The sequence below is a fragment of the Drosophila kikkawai genome, chromosome 3L, assembly GCF_030179895.1.
Source record: "Drosophila kikkawai strain 14028-0561.14 chromosome 3L, DkikHiC1v2, whole genome shotgun sequence".
Classification (NCBI taxonomy): domain Eukaryota; kingdom Metazoa; phylum Arthropoda; class Insecta; order Diptera; family Drosophilidae; genus Drosophila; species Drosophila kikkawai.
The window spans coordinates 9,699,413-9,723,491 of record NC_091730.1 but is presented as its reverse complement, the minus strand read 5'-3'; the positions used below and the strand labels follow the sequence as shown (position 1 = coordinate 9,723,491).

The window sequence follows — 24,079 nt, the reverse complement described above, 5'->3', positions numbered from 1 at the left end:
TTTTTTCTTTTATTATTTTTCTTAATTTTGTGAACTTGCTTGGCAGGGTCATCGCGGCTCCTCTCCACAGATAAGGACCTTCGGACCGGACGGACGCAGCTCGCTGCCCAGTGAGCCGGCATTTCCCCACCATTTGGCCAGGTCACCCAGTCCCATGCGAACCATTTCTTTGGATGCCCGCTGTGGCAGTCCTGCCCATTCGGTGGATCCGGGTGATATGAGAACGCCCAGTCCTTCGCAAGGCAGTTTGGCTTCGCTGGCAGGTGGTTCGGGTAGTGGCTCGGGCAAGGGTGTGGGCGTGGGTGGAGGTCGTTGCCTTTCGCCATTGCTGATACCGCCAAGATCACAGCCTGGAGTGGATCCCGCCATGGGTCCAGCTTCGCCATTGGGTGCTTTACAGCCGGATCTTTATAGATTGCCCGATGGTCCTGTGTATCTGACAGCTCCTGAATCCAGTCATGCCGTGGGACGCTTGCATTTGCGTGTAAAGTACGATTATCACCTGTTTGATTTGACGGTGCATCTGATTGAAGGTGGGTTCTATTTTTGATTTATTTTAAATCTAAATTGTAATTTTAAATCCTTAACTTCTTAACCCTTTAGCTCACAATCTCAGTCCTATTGAAGAGGGCGGCTTCCGGGATCCTTACGTTCGGCTTATGCTGCAACCAGAAGTAGACAGCCGAAAGCGACAGACTCACATCCATCGTGGCGAGTCGAACCCCTACTTTGACCAGCATTTCAAGTTCCCGGTTTCCCGCGACCAGCTTCAAGGCAAGGAGCTGATTCTCCAGGTGCTCGACTATGATCGCTACTCGCACAATGATATCATTGGAGAGGTTCGAATCTCAGTGGATGGTTTGGATCTGTCCAAGTCGGTGGAGGTAAGTTTTGTGAGTTTTATTTATGCTTTAAATTAAAAAAAATATATTTTAAAGATTTGGGGAGACTTGCTGCGCACCAAGAAGCCCAAGGAGGATCGACCGGAGCTGCTCTGCTCTTTGAACTATTTGCCACAGGCCGAGCGTTTGACGGTGGTGATAATGAAGGCAAGGAATTTGGACACGGTTCAGGAACCCTATGTCAAGGTATGCATTGGAAAAATAATATATAATAATAAAATATATATAAAACAAGAAATATTATAGATATTTATATTTAAAAACTAAAATTGAATAGTTGAAAGATCGTATCTGATTCGCTTCGTCTAGTTACTTTCTTAATATAAGGGCAAATATCACTGATTTTACTGGTAAATTATTACATAATATGTAATAATATAATTCCCAACTGGTTCTAACATCACCAAAATGAAGCGACAGTTGCCGGTCAACTTTCACAGCTTTCTCCTGGAATTTCCTTAGAGTTTTACTAAGATAAAGAAATTATTTATTTTATCTTAACCCTAGAAATATTAAAAAATTTGTTCTTTGTGTAGCAAAGCCTCATAAACTTAATGAATTTCCTTCACAGATTTACCTGATTCAAAACGGCAAGCGCATCAAGAAAAAGAAGACGAGCATCACAAAGTCCGACGATCCCACCAATCCCATCTGGAATGAGGCATTCACGTTTAATTTGCAATCAAATTATCTCCACAATGCAGCCATCGAGGTAACGTATAACCTTTAACCTTTTGGCATCCATAAACCGCTGGCCTCGGCCGTTTTTAACAGCCTTGCTGCTAATTCCAGGCCATAGCCACGGTTTAATGGCTGGCCCATCGTTGTGTGTTTTAATTGAAAAACTCCCTCGCCAGCACCTGATATCTGATTTTATTTTTTTATATTTTTTCTTTGGCTGCTTATCTTTGCAGATTTACGTGGTCGGGGCCGGGAGCGAGGCCACGGAAATTGGGTGCTGCGGCCTGGGGCCCCAGGAGAGTGGAACTGGGTGCCAGCACTGGCACGACATGATTAACAATGCCCGGAAACCGACGGCCATGTGGCACTACATTCGCTAGGCACTTAAGGGGTTATGATTTGCTTAATAGATCAGGGGTGCCCAGTTGAAACCTTTGCTACCCAGCTCCTTAGCCCCCTAGCTCCCTTGCTCCTTTGATTCTCTATTTGCTGTGGAAAAACAAGGATGGAACAAGTCTTCTTTTAGTTTTTTTTGGGCACCCCTGATAATAGGTGTTCTACCGTAACCGTGTGTAACCAATTGTGTGTCTGTGTGAATTTTCCATTTGCATTTTCTGAAGCTTATAACGAAATCAAAAAAATCTCACCTATATATAGATATATATATATGAGTATACAATATATATATATACACTGGCTGCAGCTACTTAACTAAGCATTAACTTGCCCTCCAAGAAGCTCAATCAAAAGTTCCTACACAACGACAGAAACTTCGAAAATTGCCCACGACATTTGCTAATTGAATGTGTTTTTGTGGGCAATTGATTTAACGGATTTTTTTGTGTTGTTCCTTAAACTGTGCATTTTGTGCAATCTCTCGAGAGTGAGCGGTTCCTGGGGGAGAAACCTAAAAGGATAAAACAGCAAGGGTGCACACACAAACTGTCACCGAGACTTGTTGACATTTCAAACACGACTTTACCAGACACTTGAGGAGCCGCCTGCCTTTGCTCCTTTTGCTCCTTTTTATCCGCCGTAAGGTATTCAAGTGTGCATTTCTTAAATAATTATGAATACACCGCGCGGGGAATAATATTCGTATAGGTGAATGGTCGTCAATCATGCCAGGACCTAGAAGGAGTCGCTCTTTTGTGACGGCGACAGTTGACAAATTGCCATCGTCCTGTTGTCCTTTTGCCATTCGATCCTGCCGTGTCCCGTTCCGAGTCCTGTGTGTGTTTTGTCGTCGTCGTCGTTGTCGTCAACTGTTTGACAGTTTCTCCCACAGAGCCAAGGGGGAGAAGCGAACGAGCACCAAGAAAAAAGGAGAGAACTTATGCTAATTGTTAAGTTGAATATTCCTTCCAACTGAGTACGTCTATCGAGGGATGCCAGGGAGCCTTTCTCGAGCACTTTAGCCTACTATTTTGTATGTGCTTACAACGAGTATTGCAAGGATAATAAGAATTTACGGGTGGAGAGCTGCTACTGAGAGCTAAGAGGGTTTGACGATTTCTTTCACATAAATCTATGCGTGTGTTTTTGGTGTTGTCGTACGAATTATGGGAAATCTGTCCTTATAATGTGTGTAAAATATGCTACTTAATCCGTATAAATATCGCAGCCGAATACAAAAACTGAATGTGTGTGTGTACTTTACCAAAGACTTGAAAAATAAAGGATACATAGCACTGCACGTGTTAACTAGACAAAAAAACAAGTACATACTCTAGGGAGCCAGCATATAAATAAAATATATATATACATACTATATATTATACACTCTATACTTATACAAAGTTTTTCTATAAAAAAAATCCTTCTACATACATAAATTGTTTCAATTTGTCCGAATGTCCGGCGAATCACAGAACCACATTGCTGACACGGAGAAAATACCGAATAAAACCCCAACAAATAACAACACAACAGGATAAATGCTGAAATACCTCCGATTTAAGCAAAACATTGTTACTTTACAATTCTTAGAAGGACATGAAATGTGCACGAAATATGCAAAGCAAAATAATAACACGAAAGCAAAGCGAAATGTACAAAACTGCATATATATACAAATATATTTCCTACAGATAGTGTTTATTTATTGTAGCCTTACGGGGACTCTGTTGGAAGCTAAACCTAAAATTGAGGAGTAACACCACCTAAAATATAAATATACACATACAGAACTACAGAACAACCTATATTCATATGAATGAAAATGTATATGTAAACTTATATGTATGTGAATTTAAATTATTCGGAAATAAATAAACTAAAAACAAAAGAAAAATAACCAAATAGTACTTATTGACTTTTTCGATTTTTTTAATTGTTAATAATTTTACATTTATTTAAAATTTTCTTTACCAAAGCCAGGAAAATATTCCAAAACAACCATTTCGAAACCAAAACCATCAAAATGAAAATAATTAAAATGATATAAACAATATTAAAAATAAATTAACTCTAAGAACATTATATTTTGTAAATTCTGATTGGAAACGGAAACGGAAATTTCAGTGTAGTTGGAGTGTTCAAAAATTGTGGCAACTCTGTGGCAAAGCAGTTCTATACAAGCAGTGTAGGGTTGCCAACACTTGACGGTTGGATTTAAATTGTAAATGTAAATTTAATAAATAACAAATATGGCAGCCGTAATTTATTAATACATTTTTTGAATTTTAATTAAAATCCAGGCTGTTTTGGCTTTAAATTACTCTAGTTTTAGATAAATATAATCATTTTCTGACTGAAAAATGTATAGAAAATCATAGTAGAATCGTTTTACAAAGTAAAAATTGCTTAATTTTGAATTTAATACATTTTAAAATTTAATTTTCTAATCCTACAATGGAAGAAATGATTATTAATTATTTATTTGTAGTCTCCAAGAACTAACTTCCAGTACATATCTTATAAATTCGCATTCAATCTCATGATAGATTCAATTTTAAGCCCACCCAGAAGTATAAATACGTAGCAGTTAGCTGATAATAATTGTTTCTTTAATAAACTTTAGTAAAAATCAGTGCAACATGTTGCATAAAAATCAGATAACATCGTGTAGAAGCATACTTATATGTATGTATAGGTATTATGTGTACTTATAGATAAATAAAAAAATCTATAGTACATACATATGCCTCGCTCTGATAAGCACTGAAGTGTTTTGAACACTCTAGACTTCATGGTTGCGACATATGATGAAACAATAAATTTTTTGTGCTAATCTAGGAAGGCATCTTGTCATGTCTTTCTAACATTCGAGGGGTCCCAGCACCAGTTTTTTAGCATCGTATTGTCATGATCTCACTCGTACTTGGAGATAAAGTCGTAGCGTAGTACAGAGGCCGAAAAAACCTCGCCTGCTCTAGCTGACGTCCGCTCCGAGGTGCGTCCCGGCAAATGAAGGAGCACATCAGCGCCGACGATGCTCTGCAAGCGGCTGCTGATTTGATCTCCGACGATTCTGGCCTGGAGTTCACCATTTTTGGAAACCACTGAGGCGCGCACGTACTCCGGACGGCCATCCAAAGGCAGCTCATTTAACAGCTTCACTTGGAGTACGGGCAGGGTGCACTTGCTACGATCCCAGCCAGCTGCCCAGCGGATGGCGGGCAGGGCAAACAGATGGAATGTGACAAAAGCAGAGACGGGATTCCCGGGCAAACCAAAGAAGTACTTCTGTTCCCGGCTGGCAAAGGTCATGGGCTTGCCGGGCTTCATGTTGACCCGGCCGCAGTGCAGCTTGAACTGAAGATGCTCCAGCACAGGCTTCACAAAGTCCTTGTCGCCCATGGATACACCACCGCTGCAGATGACAAAGTCCACCGTCTCGAATAGATTCACCAAAGCCAGCTTGGTTTCATCAAAGCTATCGCTCAGCACGGTGGTTTGGATGCAATCGAAGCCAAAGTACAGCAGCAGCTCCTCCAACATGGTGGTATTCGAGTCGTAGATCTTGCCCGCCACAGGCTGATCATGCGGAGCCAACAGCTCACTGCCGGTGGACACTATGGCCACCTTGGGGCGTCGCACAGACGACCGCTTGCCCACGGAGGCCAGTAGGGATTTGACCACTACAGGAGAGGCATCTGGAAAGGGGAAGATGCGATCCTGGGTGCTCAGATCATGGCCAATGGCCCGCACATCCAGGCCGGCCTGTGGCTCCACCAGAATGTCCACCAGGCTCTCCTGACCGTGCTTGTCCCGCTGCAGCAACTTGGTGTCTTCCACCTGCACCACACAATCCGCCTCCAGAGGCAACGGTGCTCCTGTGTTTATCTTGAAACACTCATCCTCCGCCAGAGGACTAGGATTAGGTGCAGATCCAGCAGCTATGTATCCCACGACGCGCTTGGTTCCAGAGAATCCCGTTGACTTCATGGCATAGCCATCCTTGATGGAAGCCCTGAAGGGCGGTATGTTCACCGGCGAAGTCTGCTGCCACAGTAGCTTCTCCAGATCGCTGGTCCTCTTCACCGTGTCAAAGATAATGGAGAGCACCTCTTGGACGGGCAACATGGGAAAGGGAGAATTGCGATCCGAGTCGCTGCCAGCTCCCGTCTTGTGGGGACACACATGGGCTGTGCGTGCGATGACTGTAGATGCGGATTGCGTTGGGGTTCCCTGGACTTCCGCATGAATTTTCCTTACCAAAGCCACCTCGTCACCGATAAGATGAACGGCATGTGGCAGCAGCTCGCTGACAGCCTCAAAGCACTCGGTCACGGCCTTTTCGCTGCCCGGAAAGTTAAGGATCAGCGTGTTTCCAGCAATGCCACAGACTCCCCGGGAAAGGGCCGCAAATTTGGTTTTCTGCAGCGATCCTAGGGCAATAACCAGGGCCAGTTGGGGGCACTCCTTCTCCAGCAGCGGCTTTGTGGCCTCTGGGGTCACATCGCGCGGGGCAAAACCAGTCCCGCCGGTGGTCAGGATCACCCGCAGATCCTCCCGAGCAATCCACTTGCGCAGCTCCCTCTGGATGAGCTCCTGCTCGTCTGGCACAATGCTGGCAATCACTTCGGCATTCTGGAAGGTCTCGCCAATGAGCCTCACCAGCTTTGGGCCGCTTTTGTCCTTCGCCGGCGCCTGGTAACAGGTGTCACTGATGGTCAGAACTCCAAAGGTAATAGCCTCCATTACGTAATGGGCATTACTGTCAAGTGGCGAGCGTAAATGAAATAATTAAATAAAATGAATTAGCACGCAAACTTTGCCGGCTACTAGGGGTGGTAAAACAGCTATCGATAATACTATCGGTTCATCGATTGATATTTTCCCCACATCGATGTATTATTATCGATTGCATCGGCAGCTTGTTATCGGCGCCCCCACCCTGGTTCAAACATTCTGCTCCAAAATTTCAACGGAAGCGGTTGTGCCGCGGAACGTCTTTTAAATGCGGCGCGTAAAGTTTTTTAAACGTGAATTAAAATATATAATTTAACTGAGATAAAGTGAAACTAAATAACAGTCAGTTGAAATTATAAAAAGAAAATTTAACTAAAATGTGAGATTACTATAAAAGCTCAGTGAACCCGGCAAACAAATCAAAGTGATTATCCGGTGTATAGGTGTGTGTGTGCAAGTGCAATTTGTGGGTGTAGTTGTTGTGGAGTCCTTTGCGGCTCCTTTTGCATCCCTTTGGCCAAAGTGGCGCCATTTTCTGTGTGATGCATATCGTTCTCCCATTGCAATCAAAGAGGAGTTTCAGCCACAATCAGAAGAAACAGTGGAGCTTCCGTAAAAATAACAAGGATTTTGGGGACAAAAAAACTTAAATATAAAAGAAAGAAATAGTTATCTATTTTTTGTGTTATTTTTATCAAAGGAAATTGCCAGAATTCAGAAATTAATAATGATAATATAAAATTACTGATGAAAACTATTATTATTTTATTTCTAATAGCAGTTGTGACTTTTCCTGAAAGAAGATGTATTTTTTTTCTTAGGGAACATTTGCAAAATTTACTTTAAATTAACTTCAAAGCCTAAACCTATCTTAGCCAAGTTCTACCTATGGGAAGCTGGCCTGTAGTTCTGCAAAGACAAAGGCATCCAATCCCCGCCCAACCTCAAGCTGCATATGAGTTAATATTTGTCTAGTTTTTGAACATGCCGCCTTTGTCTTAGCCTTTGTGTTCTCGCACTCGTTCTCCTACTCATACTCAGGACTCCCTCCTACCCAGACACTCGTCTGACGTTGACGCTGAAGTTGACAAACCAACCAGGTCCTGGTCCACTTTGGATGACAGCGTCTTTGAGCGGGCGGGCCCCATGGGGGGGCGGGGGTCGGTGCGGTAGCAGAGGCATCCACATCATAGCAAATAGCTCTACTTTCCACTCTCGCCGAAAGTGCTATCCTTTTTGCAGGATAGCAGCACTGCATCGGGCTGGGATGCGAGTGTGAGCGCCGACTCCCTGGCGCTGTAAAATATGCAATTAGAAAGACATCAAAGCACAGTCACCGCTCAACTCAACGCTGATAGCCGGGCACCACCCACCACTTACTTTGCCTCCCCCACAGAACCTCTCTCGCTTTCACTGTCGCCGCCGCCGCCCGCTTGCTTTGCTATGCGCTTTGACACAAGCACAGACGACAAGCACTGGCAAAAGCAAAGAAAGCCCCAAATCCAATGCATATAATTGTGAGAAAAATTGTTTGTGGGTTTAAAAAAATCTCTGGGTATTAAAAAAATAAATTAAAAAATATTTAGTAAAGGTTTGAGTAATATTCTAGGTGTTTTTGAATAAAAAGCGGTGGCTTAAAATGTTTAAATGAACCAAAAGGGAAGAACATGATACTTCAATGCAGACTTTATCACTTCTATATTTCATTATAACAGTTTTTTATTATTATTTAAGTGTTAAAAATATTTATTTGTTTATTTTCTAGTCGAAGAAAATGTCTAAATTCATAAAACAATAATAAACAATTGTGCAGTAAGTACTAGGACATTTTTTTAAAGTGCAAACTGCAAGGACACTAAGCGAAAAATACAGAGTAAGCGCTGGGGTCTGGGCGAGGGGCGTTCTTCAAGTACCCAACCCGAAACGAGTCTCATCATTAGTGCACGACCCCCTCCGTTTGTGTCACTTTGTTTGTCGGCAGCAGCTACCACTGCTGGCGCTTTTTGATATTATTTATTTATATTTTTTCACTTTTAATAAAATGTTGTCGCCATTGCCGTTGCCTTTGCCCTTCCCTTTGCCTTCGCCTTTGCCACTTTGCTTTGTGAAAAAGAAGGAACGCTTTGCCAAACTGCCTGCCGGCCAAGCGAGGTCAATTGGCTTAATTACTGTGTGACAGCTTTGTGGACAAGTGGACAAGTGGCGCAGGCGGAGGCGAAGGCGTGCTCCGAATCCGAATGTTTCCACACTCAGTCTTATGTATATTTCAGCAGATAGCCCAACTCCCTATCAATAGAGTCCCTTGTCCCGGCCATAAAGAACATTAACTTTAATCGTTTTTCATTATTTGTCTGTGTTTTTTTCCAATCACTATCTAGTAACGAGCATCGCAGGCAGAGTCTTCATAAATATATACACTCAAAAAATAAACATTATGAAAATATCGGAAAATTTTGATTTAGACAAAGCGATTCTTCAGGTCTTCTTGAGGTCATAAGAGATACCAAAAAATCCAGTGATTGCTGAAAGTCCTATTTATTCTTATTTACCAGTAAAAAATGTATTAATTTATAAATTTAAAAACTAACAAAATTAAAAACATTTAGAAGATTAATTAACTTTAAAGTCGAGATAAAAATATATTTAACTAGGGTCCCTCTTAGAAAGGACGTAACTGAATTGTTAGACTAATTTCTTAATAAAAAACTTCATAAATATATAAACTTTTTCCCTGTGTAGGAAAAATCCATTTGTTTATATTTTTAAACTGTGCGTTATCGAACGGATGCCCGTTGGCCATGTAGCTGAACCCAGCGAAACTTTGACTTGCACTTGTGACACACTCATTTTCATGCCCATTTCCATTTCCTTTTGATCGCATTGACTTATCAGTGTGTGTGCACAAAATGCACTCAACACAATCGGCATAAAGTACGGACCAAGTGAATCAGTGAGCGAAAATCCATAAGGAAATAGTGATAAAAATGCTTCCGATTGGCTGGGCGATCCTGCTGCTCCTGCTGCCCTTTGGCGTGGTGAGTGCTGTTCGCCAGCTGGAGGAGAATCAGAGCACCAAGAACGATCACCTGCACTCCACGGAGCGTCAGGTGCGAAGGCGAACCAACAAAAGCAATGCCTCGGTGGACCATCAGCGTCACCTGGCTGGAGGAGGAGGAGGAGCTAGGAAAAATAGCCGGCGACCAACTGAGGCATCTTCGGTGAGCCTGGACTCGGATGACTACGATTGGTTGGAGGCGGACACCAGCGAGGTCATCGATAGCTCCGAAACGGCGGCTTTGGGAACTGTGAAATCATCCGGAGAATCGCCTGGTGAGTTGATAAGCAAGTAGTGACCCAGTAAAGTGACCCTTGGCGGTCCCTTCAAAGGCAGCCGCTTATCAGGGGCGAGAAAAAAAAATCATGTATGACAAATGGCTTTGATAGGGTTCAGTTGGGAAACTGAATTATAATTTTTATAAATAAAATATATATAGAATATAATATTATTACTTTGCACAAAAAATTGTACTTTTCTATAGAAATTTCCCTGCAGATTTTCTAGATAGAAATAGATTTAATAGGGTTGTGTTCGTATTTTATACTAACATCTATCAAAGAGTTAATATGCATTACATATTTTCTAAAATTAAGCTGACAAATTATATAAAATTCTCAAATAATATTTTCTTAACTAAATCGCCACAGTTTTTTAATAAAATCAGTATTTGAATACCCTTTAATATTCTCTAAAGGTAATAATAATAAATGACAAGTTGACACTTATTTGATTGACTGTAAAAAATACGTGTTTGATTGATAGAAAACATATTTATAAAGGTGTGCTACTCGTTCGTATATCTTTATTTTAATGAAATGCAGTAATTTGCAAGTTGTTTTGATGAAATGTTATGAAAAATATATGCCATATTTCACAGCTATCTTCACATATAATAAAAACTTATCAGTCTTTATAAATTCCCCTGGTTTAATTTGTTTAATTTTCCTCTTAATAATCGAAGCCAAAAATGTAATTATTTCACATTATCATATATGATATATTTCAACGTTATGCTCTCCCCTAAGACCCGCATTTTTAGGGCTGGTCAGCTATAGCTATAGGAATATAAATACTAGTCGCGAACCCCGCCCACTTGGATTTGCATTTAAATGGAAGCACACTCCTCTCTCCGAACCGCAGCCACTCACTTAATCAAAAGCAATAATTTTCTTTCTGCTCGCGAGCGAAATGTTTTAATTGAAAGTGCTGATGATGATGCCACTGTTGTTTCAGATACAAGTGTATCTCTATCTGTATCTGTATCTGTAAATGTATCTGGCGAATGCGTGTTGGAATCAAGCATAAATTGGAACTGTGTTAAAAATTAGTTTAAATTGCGGCAAAGCTGGGCAGCTGCTGCCTGATGGCGCCAGCATAAGGCTTTGGGATTTCGAATTGGACTCTGAGCCGCCTCCCTACTCAGTTGATTTTCCCCTGCCTTGTTTTATTAACTCCCAAGCCCGAGTGAATTATGGACTGGCAGGGGGAATGGGATGTGTGTGTATGATAAATGTGTTAGATTTCCAATGAAATTTTATGGCCTGCTCGTATATGTCGCCGCCGCGCTGCTTAACTGATTGCCGCCGGCTCTTTTCGCAAAAGGAAATTCCTTGGGTCCACATCGAGTGGTGTTGTGCATCCGAAATCATTTGATTTGCGCGGCATTTGAAATGCTTTGCATACAAATAACCCTCGATTGTGTCTTTAGATGCGTTGCGTCTATAAAAAAAAGGCCCATTAAACACTCATTTCTGCTGCATTCACGTTAATCAAACGGGTGGTCGGCCATTCACTGGGTTTCTGATGGAAGTATCTCGTAGGTATGTATCTCTATCTACGCGAATGTCGGAATACTTTGCAGCGACAAATCAGCTGTGACACTTGACATGAGCCAGCGAATCGGAATCGGAGACCGCCATTCAGGGGATTTCTTTTATTTATAGAAGACGCCCCATTCCATAGACTCTTCGGGGTAAAGAAAAATTTGTAATAGTCATCAACTTGATAGATACACTTTGAGATCAAAATTAGTTGTTTTATGATATGAAATAATACAGGGAAAAATTATAAGCGAAATCAGATTTGAATAGGGAATATATGTGATGATATTCGGGTTAATAAATGGGTTATAAATAATTTTTAATTAAAAAATGCTATAAATATATATTATTTTAAATTAAGGAGAAGTGTTTTTGGTTTTCTAAAAGTTTCAAATTTGAAAAAAACTTTAGGGAGATGCGTTTTTTATAATAAAACGTGACCAGTCAGCAAACAACTTAGAATTTGACGTTTTGATATTTGCAAAATATTGCTAAACAATTTTAAAATGGGTTATTAATAATTTTAAATTAAATAATTTTATAATAATATATTTTTTAAAATCTATATGCAGTGTTTTTTGGTTTTATAAAAGTCTCGATTTTAAAGAAAAATTTAAAAAGATCCTTTTTTCATAAAATCAACATGACAAAACAACAAACAACTTAAATTTTCAAGTTTTAATTATTACAAAATGTTGTTTAAAATATTTTAAAGCATTTAAAAGTAATCCTAATAATTTCAAAATATTATTTCTCGTACGTTGACAGCCAACTTAGATCATTGGCCACAGTAAAAAAAAAAACAAATAAAGAAAGAAACCGCCAAAGACTGCGCAACTTTGCAACTAAAACTGAAACTAAGATAATAAAAATAGCACTCAACGGCACACTATGCCGGAGAGTAGCAAGCACAAATGAAAACATTAACAGTTTTATAAATAAATGGCAACTGAAAAAAACTGAATCAGAATTAGAATAAAATCGAATGGGGTTGAATGAAAACACAACGCCCGGCAAATCAAAATGGCATTTTCCAAGCCATTTGTCACACATTTCGCATTCGCATTTGCATATCTGAATCCATATATTCCCCAAAATCAATGTTCATAGGCCGCGGCCAACATTTATTTCGGTGGACTTCAAAGTAAATTTCCGCTAAAATTAGTCACTCAACCCGAGAGAAAAAAAAACACGAAAAATTAAAAAAGAAAGAACCAAACTATACGGAGACGCTTGGCCGAAATGAAAATGGCTGGGCCAAAAATACGTGGTAGTAGAAAAGGGGGAGATCTTAGCCGGATCCTCCGTTGGCAATTGCACACTTAATTAATGGGCACTGCTTTTGATCTTCTGTGAAGTTCAGTAGCCCCCCAATTCCATTCGCAAGTGACAAAAACTCAAATTTTTCACGCACTCAAACGAAACTCTTTGAACCCCCAGGCCCCACCAGCGCCCTGTCACACGTCCCGGATCCGGGAGATCCGGAGATTGGAGCACGGAGAATCGGGGACATGTGTCGCACATGTCAGACATGGGAAGCGCTTCCAGCTAGAGATGGTGAAGAAGGGATTATAGGAGATCTTTGTATAAAATTAATTACATTATTCGAGCCACGATTAACCAATCTCTTCGAGCTAAAAACTCATTCATATGCATCTCGCTAGGACTTGGTGGCTTATCTACTTGTTCAATCTGGAATGCAATCAGAATGATGTCAATTACCAGGTATACCTGGTGTTAGGTAGCATTTATTAAATATAAAATATATTTTTAAAGGCTTTAACTTGTAAGAAATATTTATAATTTCCTTGTATGTACATATCTTCATATATATTACTATCCTCTAAATATATAGATATTCCTTTAAGTATCTTCCCTTTACTCATCCATCGTATCACGCTGTCATCTCCGACCGCATCCCACCACAAGATCTCCCCATTTCTTTTCGCCAGAAAAGTCCAACACCCAATGAGCAATCTTCCAAATGAACCAAAGCAATGAGGGGAGGAAAAAATAAGAGAAAAACAAGCAATAAGTGCTTAATAAGTAATCAGTCACCAGGCAAACTTGTAGATAAGCCGGATACCCTGCCACCTAATTAGTGCGAAAACCGAATCCCCGCCCCTCTATAGGAGCATCGTGATTTGTGCCCAGAGGAAGTGCATCTGCAGACCCACATGTGGCGATCTTGATCGCGCTGCTCCTTTAACGATCCTCCGCCGTGGCATTTATTTAAATTTTAATTTACTGAGTGGTGTCAAAATGCGTGAGCCAAGCCATTAAACCCTGATACGATGCACTCTTGCTCACTTACTTGTTGTTTTCCTCAATCTCGAAACATGCTCATTTTCTGTTTGTTTTGCGTCTCTTGCAGATATCTTCACATGTTGCAATCAGGTCTTCGGCTCATGTCGCACAGCATGCGAAAATGTAAGTATGACGATCGGTTACAGAGGGGGTTTAACTTTAAGTCCGTCTTTGCATTTGCTCGTATATCAAAAAATGCGTAAGAATTGTGCAGCTTCAGTGGATGCAACGGGTGGTATCTACAGCTCGAGGCATAAGTTTTATTACAAGACATTAAATTATCAAGTTTATTAAGTGAAAAATATACAAAAACGGAGATTTATGTTAGAAAATTGGGAATATTTTTTGGATAATTATATTTAAAGAATATAGAATGATAAATAATAATATTATTATAGGAAGGTATATCGGGAAAATCGATAAAAGGAAGTGGTATGATTCAATATATATCGAAAATATCTTAGAATTTCAATATCAATATATAAATATAAATATTTTTACTTTTTTTCCTTCAATGGTTGAAGATTTTAAGAAATTATTGAAATAATAATAATAAAAAAATCCAAGCAACTTGCATACCATTTCAAAAAGTGTTATGTAAACCTATAAAACATTAAATAAATCAAAGTATATACAATTTTTATCTCACATAATTTTTATAAATTTCCTTAAGCCTTTTTTTTATAAAAATATATATCAAAATATTTACGTTCATAACTATTTTTACCCTATACGGTGGTGCTGCGAGGCGCCTAAGCCGGAGTACAAAGCCAACTCGAAGGGAAATGATGTGTGTCTGTCATAAATATTAAACGCCAGCCAGGGGCATAGCTAGCCAGCCATCTACGGGGCAGTATGAACACCTCGGACAGCAGATCAGATACAGATTGGACAAGCCGATAAGGTGGAAAACTACCGATCGAGCCAGAGTGATGCATTTCCTGGTATTTTAATGTGCTCGTGGTTCTTCCTTTTGCCTCGTTATGAATGGTGCGATCGGTGGTGCATACTAAGTAATATGCATTTAGAATTCAATAAGCGTTGATCCGACGGACTGTCACACGAAGAAAAGCCATTGAGAATTATTATGACAGGTTTTTTCGGTGGAACTTTAAATGTGTTTATATCCCCACATCCGTTGAGCTAGAGCCTTGTGCCCAAAAGGAGAGAAAAATCCGTACAAATTGCATTGTTAATTAGCATAAACTGGTCAACAAGTAATTGCGGCTCAAAAGCCAAACTCAGGCCAAAGGCACAGTCTAATGCAGTGAAGAAAACCACCACATTGTTGCCATAGTTTTTTTTTGCATAAGAATTAATAACTAGTAATTAAGAAATTATCAAACAAAGTTGAGAGGAAAAAAATATGTATGTAAGTCGAAGAGTTGGAAACTATAAATATATATTTAAAATATTATTTAAAATAGTTTCATAGTGATAAAAAATGTTTAAGATGGGTTTTTTTAACTTTTCATTGAAGGGAGCCAAATTATGCTTTAGGAAACTATGAATATATACTTAAAATATTTTTAAAAATAGTACTAAAAAATTTTTAAGAGGGTTCTGTTTACATTTTTTATTAAAGGGAAACATTTTAACATTTTTTCCCAGTGCTCATAAAGAGCCAGACCAACCAGTTTGCCACTCAAAGTCATTCATAAAACCCAAGCCGGCTGAAAATCAATTTGTTGTCTATGAAGAGTGAGTGTCTAGTGTGTGTTGGTTGTGTGTGTATGTCTAGTTGGTAGCCTGGTCGGCTCTGGTCTCAGCTCCTAGCCCCCGTTTTAGTTAGAGGCAATGCCGGCAATCAAATCACTGACATCATTTAACTTTGTAATCATAACAATTTTCCCCCCAAAACCAATTAGTTTTCTCAGCCGAAAGTGGGCTGGGGGATTTGCCAATTTTTTCATTTAGAAATGCAAATGAAGGCATTAAATCTTTTGGCCAAATTGAAACTGACAAACAGGATAATGCCCAGAAAGACTGAGACCGGTTGGGTTCCCATGGGCGTTCCCCCTAAATCCACTTTTGAATTGCTTTTTACAAGTGGGTGTCGTAGAAATGGTAGAAATATCAGAAATATGAGACCCCCTCCTTTAATACCTGACTCCTCTCCCCCACTCTAAAATTATTCCTTGAATGTGTGAAAAGTCGAACCCGAGACGTACGACGACGATCTCGCCGAGATAAGTGAAAATTTACGCTCATTTTATTATTAACAAAATAGTCTTTTGTGGCTGGAGGCCTGATAATTGCAGCAGGGTCCGTAATCTTGATGGTGGTATTCCCGGTGCCTAGGTGGGCAGGTTGTCCTCGGGATTCCGGTGGGATGCCCTGTATTTATCCACTATGTTGTGTGTGGGAGTGCGTGACATGGCCACGGACACTTCATTAACAAAACTGCAACAGACACGCCGAGAGCCGAGATCTGAGAGCTTTGAGCTCGAGGAGGGGATTTCAGCCAGGAACACACATGCCACAGAAGTGCGTACCCACCAGGGGCGTAGCTGTAAAAGGGTAACATGCAATTTGGTTTAAACTCAGAGGGAGGAACTACCATATAGACATGTAATTAAATCGGACAACTACAATTACCCCATATAAATGGTGATATTAACAGCGTTGAAAGGGAAATTAAGGTATGCCAGGGTAGAGGGACATGGTTATTATATATTTTCACCCTTAGGAATCTTGTGAAACCTTTTAAAAATAGAACAATATAACCTTTTAAATTCTACTAATTTCCTAATTTGTTTTCCTGAATTTAAAGGTTCTTATTTTTAAAATTTTACCTAAAACCCCTTTCTATCCACGCCCCGATGTTTATGTTAATTTGTATTTATGGCAATGCCACCAGGCTCAAGATCCAGACAAGTTTCTGAGGACGACAAGCACACGAAGTATCTGGGATAGACATCGCTTTACTCAGATTACTGTGGCAGATATGCCCGCCTCAGACTTGAAATGGGAATGAGCCTGGAAATTTGTTATTGAAGTTTCCTGGGCCGGTTCTTTATCGATAGAGAGTGTGAGACAGACAGAGAGATAGAGTGAGATAGAGAGAAAAGGCTGTAAAATGTTATTTATGATGGTGTCAGGAGCAGAACAGCATTCAGAAATGTAACATAATACCCCAAAAAATTTAAGAAAAGGAAAAGAAATCAGCACAAAAATGCAACCTGCATGTTTTTAGAGCAAAACTGCAAACCTGAGACTCTCGACCCTCAGTTTAACCCCAGGCATTCACGAGAAAATGGGTTAAAGTACAACAAAATGTTTAAAAATATTTAAAAATGTTAACTGAACATAATTATTAAAACTTAGCAAGAAGATTGAAGTCTATACAAAATATAATGAATAATTTCCTAGGATTTCATTAAAATGCATTTTCTCTACTGACATTTTTTCAAGTGTTCAAATTGAAATACTGCAGACCTCTGAGAGCACTTGAGACCCCAACAGGTTGCGGGTCAGGAGCGGGTTAATCGCTTTGCCGATGATTAAGTCTGATTGCGATTAATAACTTGTTGTCTATGGCAATTTATGCATATTTTTTCCAGTTATCTCTGGTTGAATATGCCACTGGCGGCACTGGGGATAGTCGCGAGGAACTGCGCAAATATTGTCAACTCCACCAGGTGGAGTTCTGGACCTGCGTTAACCAGACCCTCGATGGTGAGTGCCACTACCTCTACTCTTCCACTCCTTTTACTCAATTTAATTCTCATCCTACAGCGGTGTCCCGTGGTGCTGACTGGTCGGGCAGGCGTTGCTGCCAATTTGGGGTTCTGCCACATTGTCGTAATGCCTGCGCCTCCTCCAGCCGCTCACCTGTGCACACCTGCCGGCGTAGCGATGAGCAGACGCTGTACGACTGCCTGGAGCGCCAGGAGGCGGCGGATCAGTGCTGCGGTCAGGCGCGCACTTCCGAGTGTCTTGAGGTGGGAAATTAAATGAAAAATAAATCTTAACTAAAGAAATAAATTTAAATAAAATGAAATAAATATTTCCAGGCCTGTCGGGCTGTTTTTGAGCCCTCGAATGACAACCAGGATCATGTGGACATAAATGGAGCCTGTGGAGAGCGCAACTTGGATGTGGTGCAGTGCATCCACAACCACACGGACATGACTCCGCTGGCTAATGCTGAGCAGTGTAAGTTTCCTCGGAAATATGAAACTGTTGATCATGAAGTAATTCCCAAACTCCTTTCACAGATATACCCTGCTGTGAGTACAGCAACAAGGAGCACTGCCGGCACACCTGCCGCAATCTTCTTCGCCAGAACGCCACGAGGATGGAGCGAAGTGAGGTGATCTTCTCGCGTCTAGAGGCGGCGGGATGTGGTTCTCCTCTCCCCCAACTTCCCTTCTGGCAGTGCTTTCTAACGGTCACAGGGAAACTGTATGTACCAGGCGGATCTGGAGGAGCAGGGGGTTCCCCCTCCCACACCCGCCTAGGAGGCAAGGGAGGAGCTCTGGGTGAACCCAATCATTTAGGAATGGATGCAGCTAAGAGGCAGTGCTGCGAGCAGGCCAGCAGCCACAAGTGCCGGCGTCTGTGCAACCAGATCTTCACCAGCAACTGGTGGGAGGCAAGGTCCAGCTTTGAGAACGAGTGCATGGATCAGCCAGGGGAGAGGAACCTGCGTCGCTGCATTGACAGTGTGGATGCCCCATGTGAATTGGGGTGCCAGGGTCTCAGTTTCTGCTCCAACTTCAACAACCGACCGACGGAACTCTTCCGGAGTTGCACGCCTGAGCACGATGCGGCGGCTCGAGAGGATCTGCAGCTATTACAGCAGCGAGGAACTGTGAGGGTCCTTGGACAAGAGCTCTTCATCAAAAACACCAGTCGCTGTGCCCCGGAAAAGTGGCAGGCTCTGGTGTGTGCCCTCCAACTCAGGCCCTGCACTCGTGTGGATCTCTTCAATGGCATCTGCAGCGAGGATTGCCATGAGCTCCTGGAGGAGTGCCTAGACTGGACGCGACAGCATCAGAGACCCAAGGATATCTGCTCAAGGCTGAAGGAAAAGGATGAAGATGACCCATTGCCGTGTATTTCCCTGGAGGGTTACCTAAAGCCGGGGGATTCCACTGCCGAGGAATCCCAGGGCATCACCTCGCCATGCTCCAAGAAACCCTGCAACGGCAGCGAGGTGTGCATCCTGCAGCGGGGCGGAAACCAAGGATATTCCTGCATACCAGGCTGTAACCTGGGACAGGATTCAAAGTTCTTTGTGCCCTTCGGCTCGTATGTGCGGCTGGGAAAGAGTAACCACAAGAAAATAGAGGTGGGTCAGTTGCCGCTGGCCGAGCACATAGTCTGCTCTTGCGGATTACAAGGTCGCCTGGAGCAGTGTCAACCTCTACCGAGTTACAGTCACGCCCATTGCACCCTGCCAGGAGGCAGAAGCTATCGCCATGGCTCCTCCTTTTACCTGGAATGTAATCTTTGCAGTTGCTTTGCCGGCGAGATCACCTGCACCAAGCAGCAGTGTCGCCTGCCGGGATTCGCAGACTCCAGTTACACCAGTCTCCCGTGTAATTGTCCTGCTCACTATGTTCCCGTTTGTGGCTCTAATGGGAATACTTATCCCTCGGCCTGCGTGGCCAAGTGCCATATGCCGGAGGGGGACTATGTCTATGGGGCCTGCAATGCCCGGAATGCCTGCCAGGCAGCAGGTCCAAATAGTTGTCCCCAGGGAACTCAGTGCCTGGACAAGAGGAAGGTGTGCCTGGCCAGCATGCAGAGGCCTTGCTTGCAGTATGTGTGTGGTAAGTTGGGGAGTTTACTTTGTGGATTCTGAGTTTATACAGATTTCTTTCCCTTACAGTCAACGCCACCGCCTCGAACTGCTCCTCCTTCCACCAGGGTGAGGTGTGCGACACCCAAGGACGCACCTATCCGAATGCCTGTGCCATGCTGCGAGTTAATCCCCAGGCTCAGGTAGCCTATTGGTCTGCCTGTCAATCCAGCAGGACGGCTGCCTCAGCATCACCAGTTTGCGGCATCAATGGAGTTACCTACAAGAGCAGCTTTGCTGCCCGCGCGGAATACGTGATGGTTGACTATGTGGGAAGGTGTCGAGAGGTCGGTTTGCTGGCCAGCGACATGGGCAGACGCTGCCGAACTGTGGTGTGTCCAGCTCCCGTGTCCAAGCACTGTCGGCTGATAGTTCCCCCAGGCGCCTGTTGTCCTTTGTGCGCTGGAGGAGCTTTTCGTATCATTTACTCCAGGAAGCAGTTTGATCGCGCCATGTATGGCCTGCGAGCGCAGAGCACCACGTTGCTGACCCTGCATGGAGTGCTTCAGCAACTGGATGGCCTGGTTCAGGTCAGCGAGTGCCAGATGACAGGGTTCCTCACCATGGAAGTGGGCATCTTTGTGGCCTTGGTGCCAGCCAGCAGTGTCAAGCGACCGTCGCGTCTCCAGTTAGAGGCCTGTGCCCGCGAGGCCGAGAAGATATCATCGTTGATCAACGCCCAATCACCCAGGATCACCACGAATCTAGCGTTATCCTGCCTGACGGTGTCACACCTACTAGAACCCACGCCAAATGGAGCAACCGCCAGCAGTGGTTATCACACCACGTGGTTGGTGCTCCCCCTACTTCTGTTAGCTTTTAGATTAATCTTAGCTTAGGCTAGGCTGTTAGGGAGCAGAGGAGCCTGTATGATTTGACTCAATCAAGTGAATTCTTGGTGCCAATTAATCGGTTAGTATAAGGAGATGGAAAGTGCCTTCAACTTGTTAGGAATTGACCCCTCTAAAACCTTGTGATATTAGCTAAAATTAATTGTTAAGCTCGAAAGGGGCAGATGAAGCCTTTATCTTTATCATTAGTTTAGTTTTTGTGCAGGAATGATTAAATTACTTAATAGAGCAGGAGGAATTTCACTCAATGGTAATGCTATAATTTTTAGGGAACCATTCTAAAGTTGATTATAATTTCTAGTCTATCAGGAATGCCACAGAAGTCGTTACCAATTTTAAATAAATTTAAAGGTAATTAAAAGTCACCTAAAATTATGCAAAAAGCATTCTTTTGTAAGACATTTTGTAGCTTACTTATGGGCATTATTTAAAGCTATTCGAAATCGGTTAAGGTATCTTAGCTATGCTTAATTTTGTAAATGTTTAATTTTAAAAACTCAATACCATTGAGGAGTATTCCTGGTCTCCACAAAAATAATTATTTTATTTATTTTTCAGAGAAAAAAAATTATTAATAATTTATTTTTCAGAGAAGAATAATTAATAATTGCTTATAATTAATAATGAAAAATTTATTAATTTAAAACAAGATTTATTCTTCAAAATGCATGAAAAATAAATTCATTTTTTCACTAAAAAATGTATTATTAATTACTTTTACTATTGATTATTTTTCTCTGGAAAATTAATTTAATTCTTATGAATTTGAAATTATTTATTTTTTTCTGAAAAAAAAAACGAATTAATTATTTCAATCCCTGGTTACGTGTTCATTATTGACCAAAGCATCGTCCGTCTAGGAGTACCACTAGTCTAATATAAAACCCAAAATAAAAACTCACTTTATTCGAAGCATGGCTTCCTTTTATTGAACCACTCCAAGCAGATCCGACGAGCCCTGAGCTCGTGTGTTATAATAAATGTACGTGAAAATGTAGAAAAAACCGTGTCCTCTAAGACACCTCCATGGGCACCACCGCCTGGACGCGTTCGGTGATGAGCAGATCCTTGACGCTCGTGTGCAGAATGGGTGTGGCGCCTTGCTTGAAGCGGTAGTCCAACTGCCGCTCGCCCTTCTTGTTGGCCAACTCATGGTTGCGCAGATACTCTACGCTGCCCTTGCGGATGACGCACAGATCGATGTTGGAGCCGGAGCCCAGATCGTTGAACACACCAGAGGCGATGGCATCGCGCACCAGCTTCTTGCCCTCCTCCTCGGACATATCGGGACGCCAGCGGCTCTCGAACACGCTCATGGCGGCCAGCGAACCAGATCCCATTGTGGCATAGGGCAGTTTGTCGGAGCTACCATGCGGATGGATGGAGTAGATGTGGGGGCCAGTCTTGTCCACTCCGCCCAGCACCAAGGCGGCACTGATGTGACCCTGGTAGCGGAACAGCATCTGCTTCAGCATCACATTGGCGGCCACCACGCGCACCTCGCGTTTTGTGGCCAGGCGATGCAGCTCCAGCTGCGAGGAGATCAGATCGGTGGTCATCTCAGTGTCCGCAGCGGTGCCGGCTCCACAGCAGCTGTACGAGGGAGGGATTTGGGTTAAATATGAGGTACTGCTTATCTCGGGGTGATCTGGAAACTCACTATATATTCTTGGCCAAGTAGTGGATCTTGGCGCAATTCTTGTCCGAGACAATGGGACCTTCGGTGGCACGGGTGTCGGCGCCAAGGATAACGCCATCCTTGAAGATGATGCCCACGATGGTGGTGCCCGTCTTGGTGGTGGTCGGCGGCTTGAAGCCCCCCTTCAGAAGAGTCGCATTGCTGAAAGCGAGACAAGAGGAGCAAGTCAGTAAAAGCCGCTTGAGGATTACCGGAAGCCGCGGGCGTTTCTCACCGCTTGCAGTTGTCGAAGTTGAAGCCGGCACGGGGCATATCGCGGTTAATATCCAAATCCATTATTTGTGCTTTTTATTTTCAACTAAAATCGCAAAATGAAGTTAAGTTTTATGAATTTTTGCCCAGCGGAATGACAAACAAAATTGGTACAGTGTGACCGTATCTCGGGCTTGAAAATATACCAATCGGCTCTACTTTCGATAGGATTTACGGTAATCTATCGCATATCGGTCATCGCAAGTGTTTTTTTGCAGCCCTGGGAACGTATTTTGATCATTTACCATGTCGGCGGCCACAAAATTACATAAAACCAGCTGGTGCGCGCTTCGGCAGCTGCAACAATACAGAACTAAGGGTAAGTAAGCGTTATTAAATAAGTTTTAATTGAAAAACAGCGTGGAAAGTTGTTTACATAATGCCGGTGGGCACTCACGTTCAGCGGAGCGCCAGTGTCAGTGATGACAGCTTAGCGGAGTCTCAGGTGTAAAGAAAAAGCTGAAAACTAGAGAATATAGCTAAATTTAAAATAATTAAATTTAAATTAAATATATTTATTTTTTATTACAGCCACCTTGAGCGGTAGTTCTGCCTCTATTGCCAAGCGGAATGACCTTTTCAACCAAGAACAGCGGCGGCAACGGGATGCCGTGGGCCGCATCGACAAGATCGAGGTGCGGTACCTGGGCCTGCCCGAGGACGTGACTCTGGTGATGAACAGCAACATCTCCACGCCCTACAACTGTGCCCAGCACCTGAGCGAGGGCCACTGCAAGCGCTCGGCTCTGGCCCTGATCGATGGCAGTGTGCCCTGGGATATGCATCGACCACTGCAAGAATCCTGCACCCTGCAGCTGCTCAACTTTCATGTTTCAGAGCCGCATCCAGTCAATAAGTGGGTGTACCTACTCTTAATTACTTTCTTCTTATTTAAATTTGATTGCTCTTTTCTTGCAGAGCCTTCTGGCGCACTTGCAGCTTTATGTTGGGCGCCGCCTTGAACAGGGCCTTCAAGCCAGAGGCTGGACTCCAGCTGCACAGCTTTCCTGGACCAAATAGTGAGCTTAATTCTTCGATAATATTGTTACTAAATCGACTTATAATCATAATTTTCTTTTAGTTAAATCTGGGAGCTTTGTGCACGACATTGTATTGCAAACTCAAAACTGGCAGCCCACCAAGGAGGAGATGCGCGCCATTTCCGCTGAGATGGTTAAATTGGCCGCCCAAGATCTGCGTATTGAACGCCTGGATGTCCAGCAAGATCTTGCCCAGGAAATGTTCAAGGATTCCAAGTACAAGAGCGAACAGTTGCCCAGCATTGCACAGCAGACTCAAGGCAGAGTAACCCTCTATCGTCTTGGTGATCATATCGATATCTCGCGCGGTCCTATGGTCGGTTCTACCAGTTTTCTCGGCAAGTGTACAATTTCGGCAGCCCACAAGGTGGCAGAGGAAGGTGCTGCCGGTGCCTTTTATCGTATTCAAGGCGTTGCCTTGCCCAGTGGCTTCCAGCTTAACCATGTGGCATTTGGTGTACTCGAGGAGAGATCTAAGAAACCGGTGAGTTTGTCGGAATTTTATTTTATTCTTTATATATATA

General features: G+C 42.5%; 5 protein-coding genes across 10 annotated transcripts in view; 3 read left to right on the top strand and 2 right to left on the bottom strand.

The window, feature by feature from the left end:
* Positions 1-2,499, top strand: part of Sytbeta (Synaptotagmin beta) — a 33,779-nt gene extending 31,280 nt beyond the window's left edge. For both annotated transcript variants that reach the window (XM_070286016.1, XM_017164097.3), the window contains exons 3-7: positions 47-533; positions 604-884; positions 939-1,088; positions 1,474-1,614; positions 1,817-2,499. In XM_070286016.1, the coding sequence (XP_070142117.1) occupies positions 47-533; positions 604-884; positions 939-1,088; positions 1,474-1,614; positions 1,817-1,963 (1,206 nt within the window). In that variant the 3' untranslated portion in view covers positions 1,964-2,499. The remainder of the gene's footprint in view (positions 1-46; positions 534-603; positions 885-938; positions 1,089-1,473; positions 1,615-1,816) is intronic.
* A 2,070-nt stretch (positions 2,500-4,569) lies between these two features.
* Positions 4,570-6,820, bottom strand: cin (Molybdenum cofactor synthesis protein cinnamon). Its single transcript, XM_017164106.3, has one exon. It carries the CDS (start codon positions 6,726-6,728, stop codon positions 4,896-4,898), a length of 1,833 nt encoding a protein of 610 aa, XP_017019595.1. The 5' UTR covers positions 6,729-6,820; the 3' UTR covers positions 4,570-4,895.
* Positions 6,821-6,962: 142 nt separating this feature from the next.
* On the top strand, positions 6,963-21,476 carry Reck (Reversion-inducing-cysteine-rich protein with kazal motifs). Of its 4 annotated transcripts, none has more exons than XM_017164049.3 (8): positions 6,963-7,098; positions 9,612-10,049; positions 13,972-14,027; positions 17,468-17,582; positions 17,643-17,848; positions 17,921-18,062; positions 18,125-19,684; positions 19,744-21,476. In XM_017164049.3, the coding sequence occupies exons 2-8, from the start codon at positions 9,704-9,706 to the stop codon at positions 20,550-20,552; spliced, it is 3,234 nt and encodes a 1,077-aa protein (XP_017019538.1). In that variant the 5' UTR covers positions 6,963-7,098; positions 9,612-9,703; the 3' UTR covers positions 20,553-21,476. The 4 variants fall into 4 exon arrangements, with proteins under 4 accessions (XP_017019538.1, XP_017019537.1, XP_017019536.1 ...); XM_017164048.3 differs by having other exon boundaries at positions 6,963-7,162; XM_017164047.3 differs by having other exon boundaries at positions 6,963-7,162; positions 9,459-10,049.
* Positions 21,462-22,647, bottom strand: Prosbeta2 (Proteasome beta2 subunit). Its single transcript, XM_017164087.3, has 3 exons — positions 22,478-22,647; positions 22,225-22,404; positions 21,462-22,157 (listed from the first exon to the last, which is right to left on the bottom strand). The coding sequence occupies exons 1-3, from the start codon at positions 22,537-22,539 to the stop codon at positions 21,578-21,580; spliced, it is 822 nt and encodes a 273-aa protein (XP_017019576.1). The 5' UTR covers positions 22,540-22,647; the 3' UTR covers positions 21,462-21,577.
* A 40-nt stretch (positions 22,648-22,687) lies between these two features.
* The window catches only part of mRpL39 (mitochondrial ribosomal protein L39), a 53,753-nt gene continuing 52,361 nt past the window's right edge, over positions 22,688-24,079 (top strand). For both annotated transcript variants that reach the window (XM_070285005.1, XM_017164084.2), the window contains exons 1-4: positions 22,688-22,834; positions 23,047-23,371; positions 23,434-23,534; positions 23,597-24,039. In XM_070285005.1, the coding sequence (XP_070141106.1) occupies positions 22,762-22,834; positions 23,047-23,371; positions 23,434-23,534; positions 23,597-24,039 (942 nt within the window). In that variant the 5' untranslated portion in view covers positions 22,688-22,761. The remainder of the gene's footprint in view (positions 22,835-23,046; positions 23,372-23,433; positions 23,535-23,596; positions 24,040-24,079) is intronic.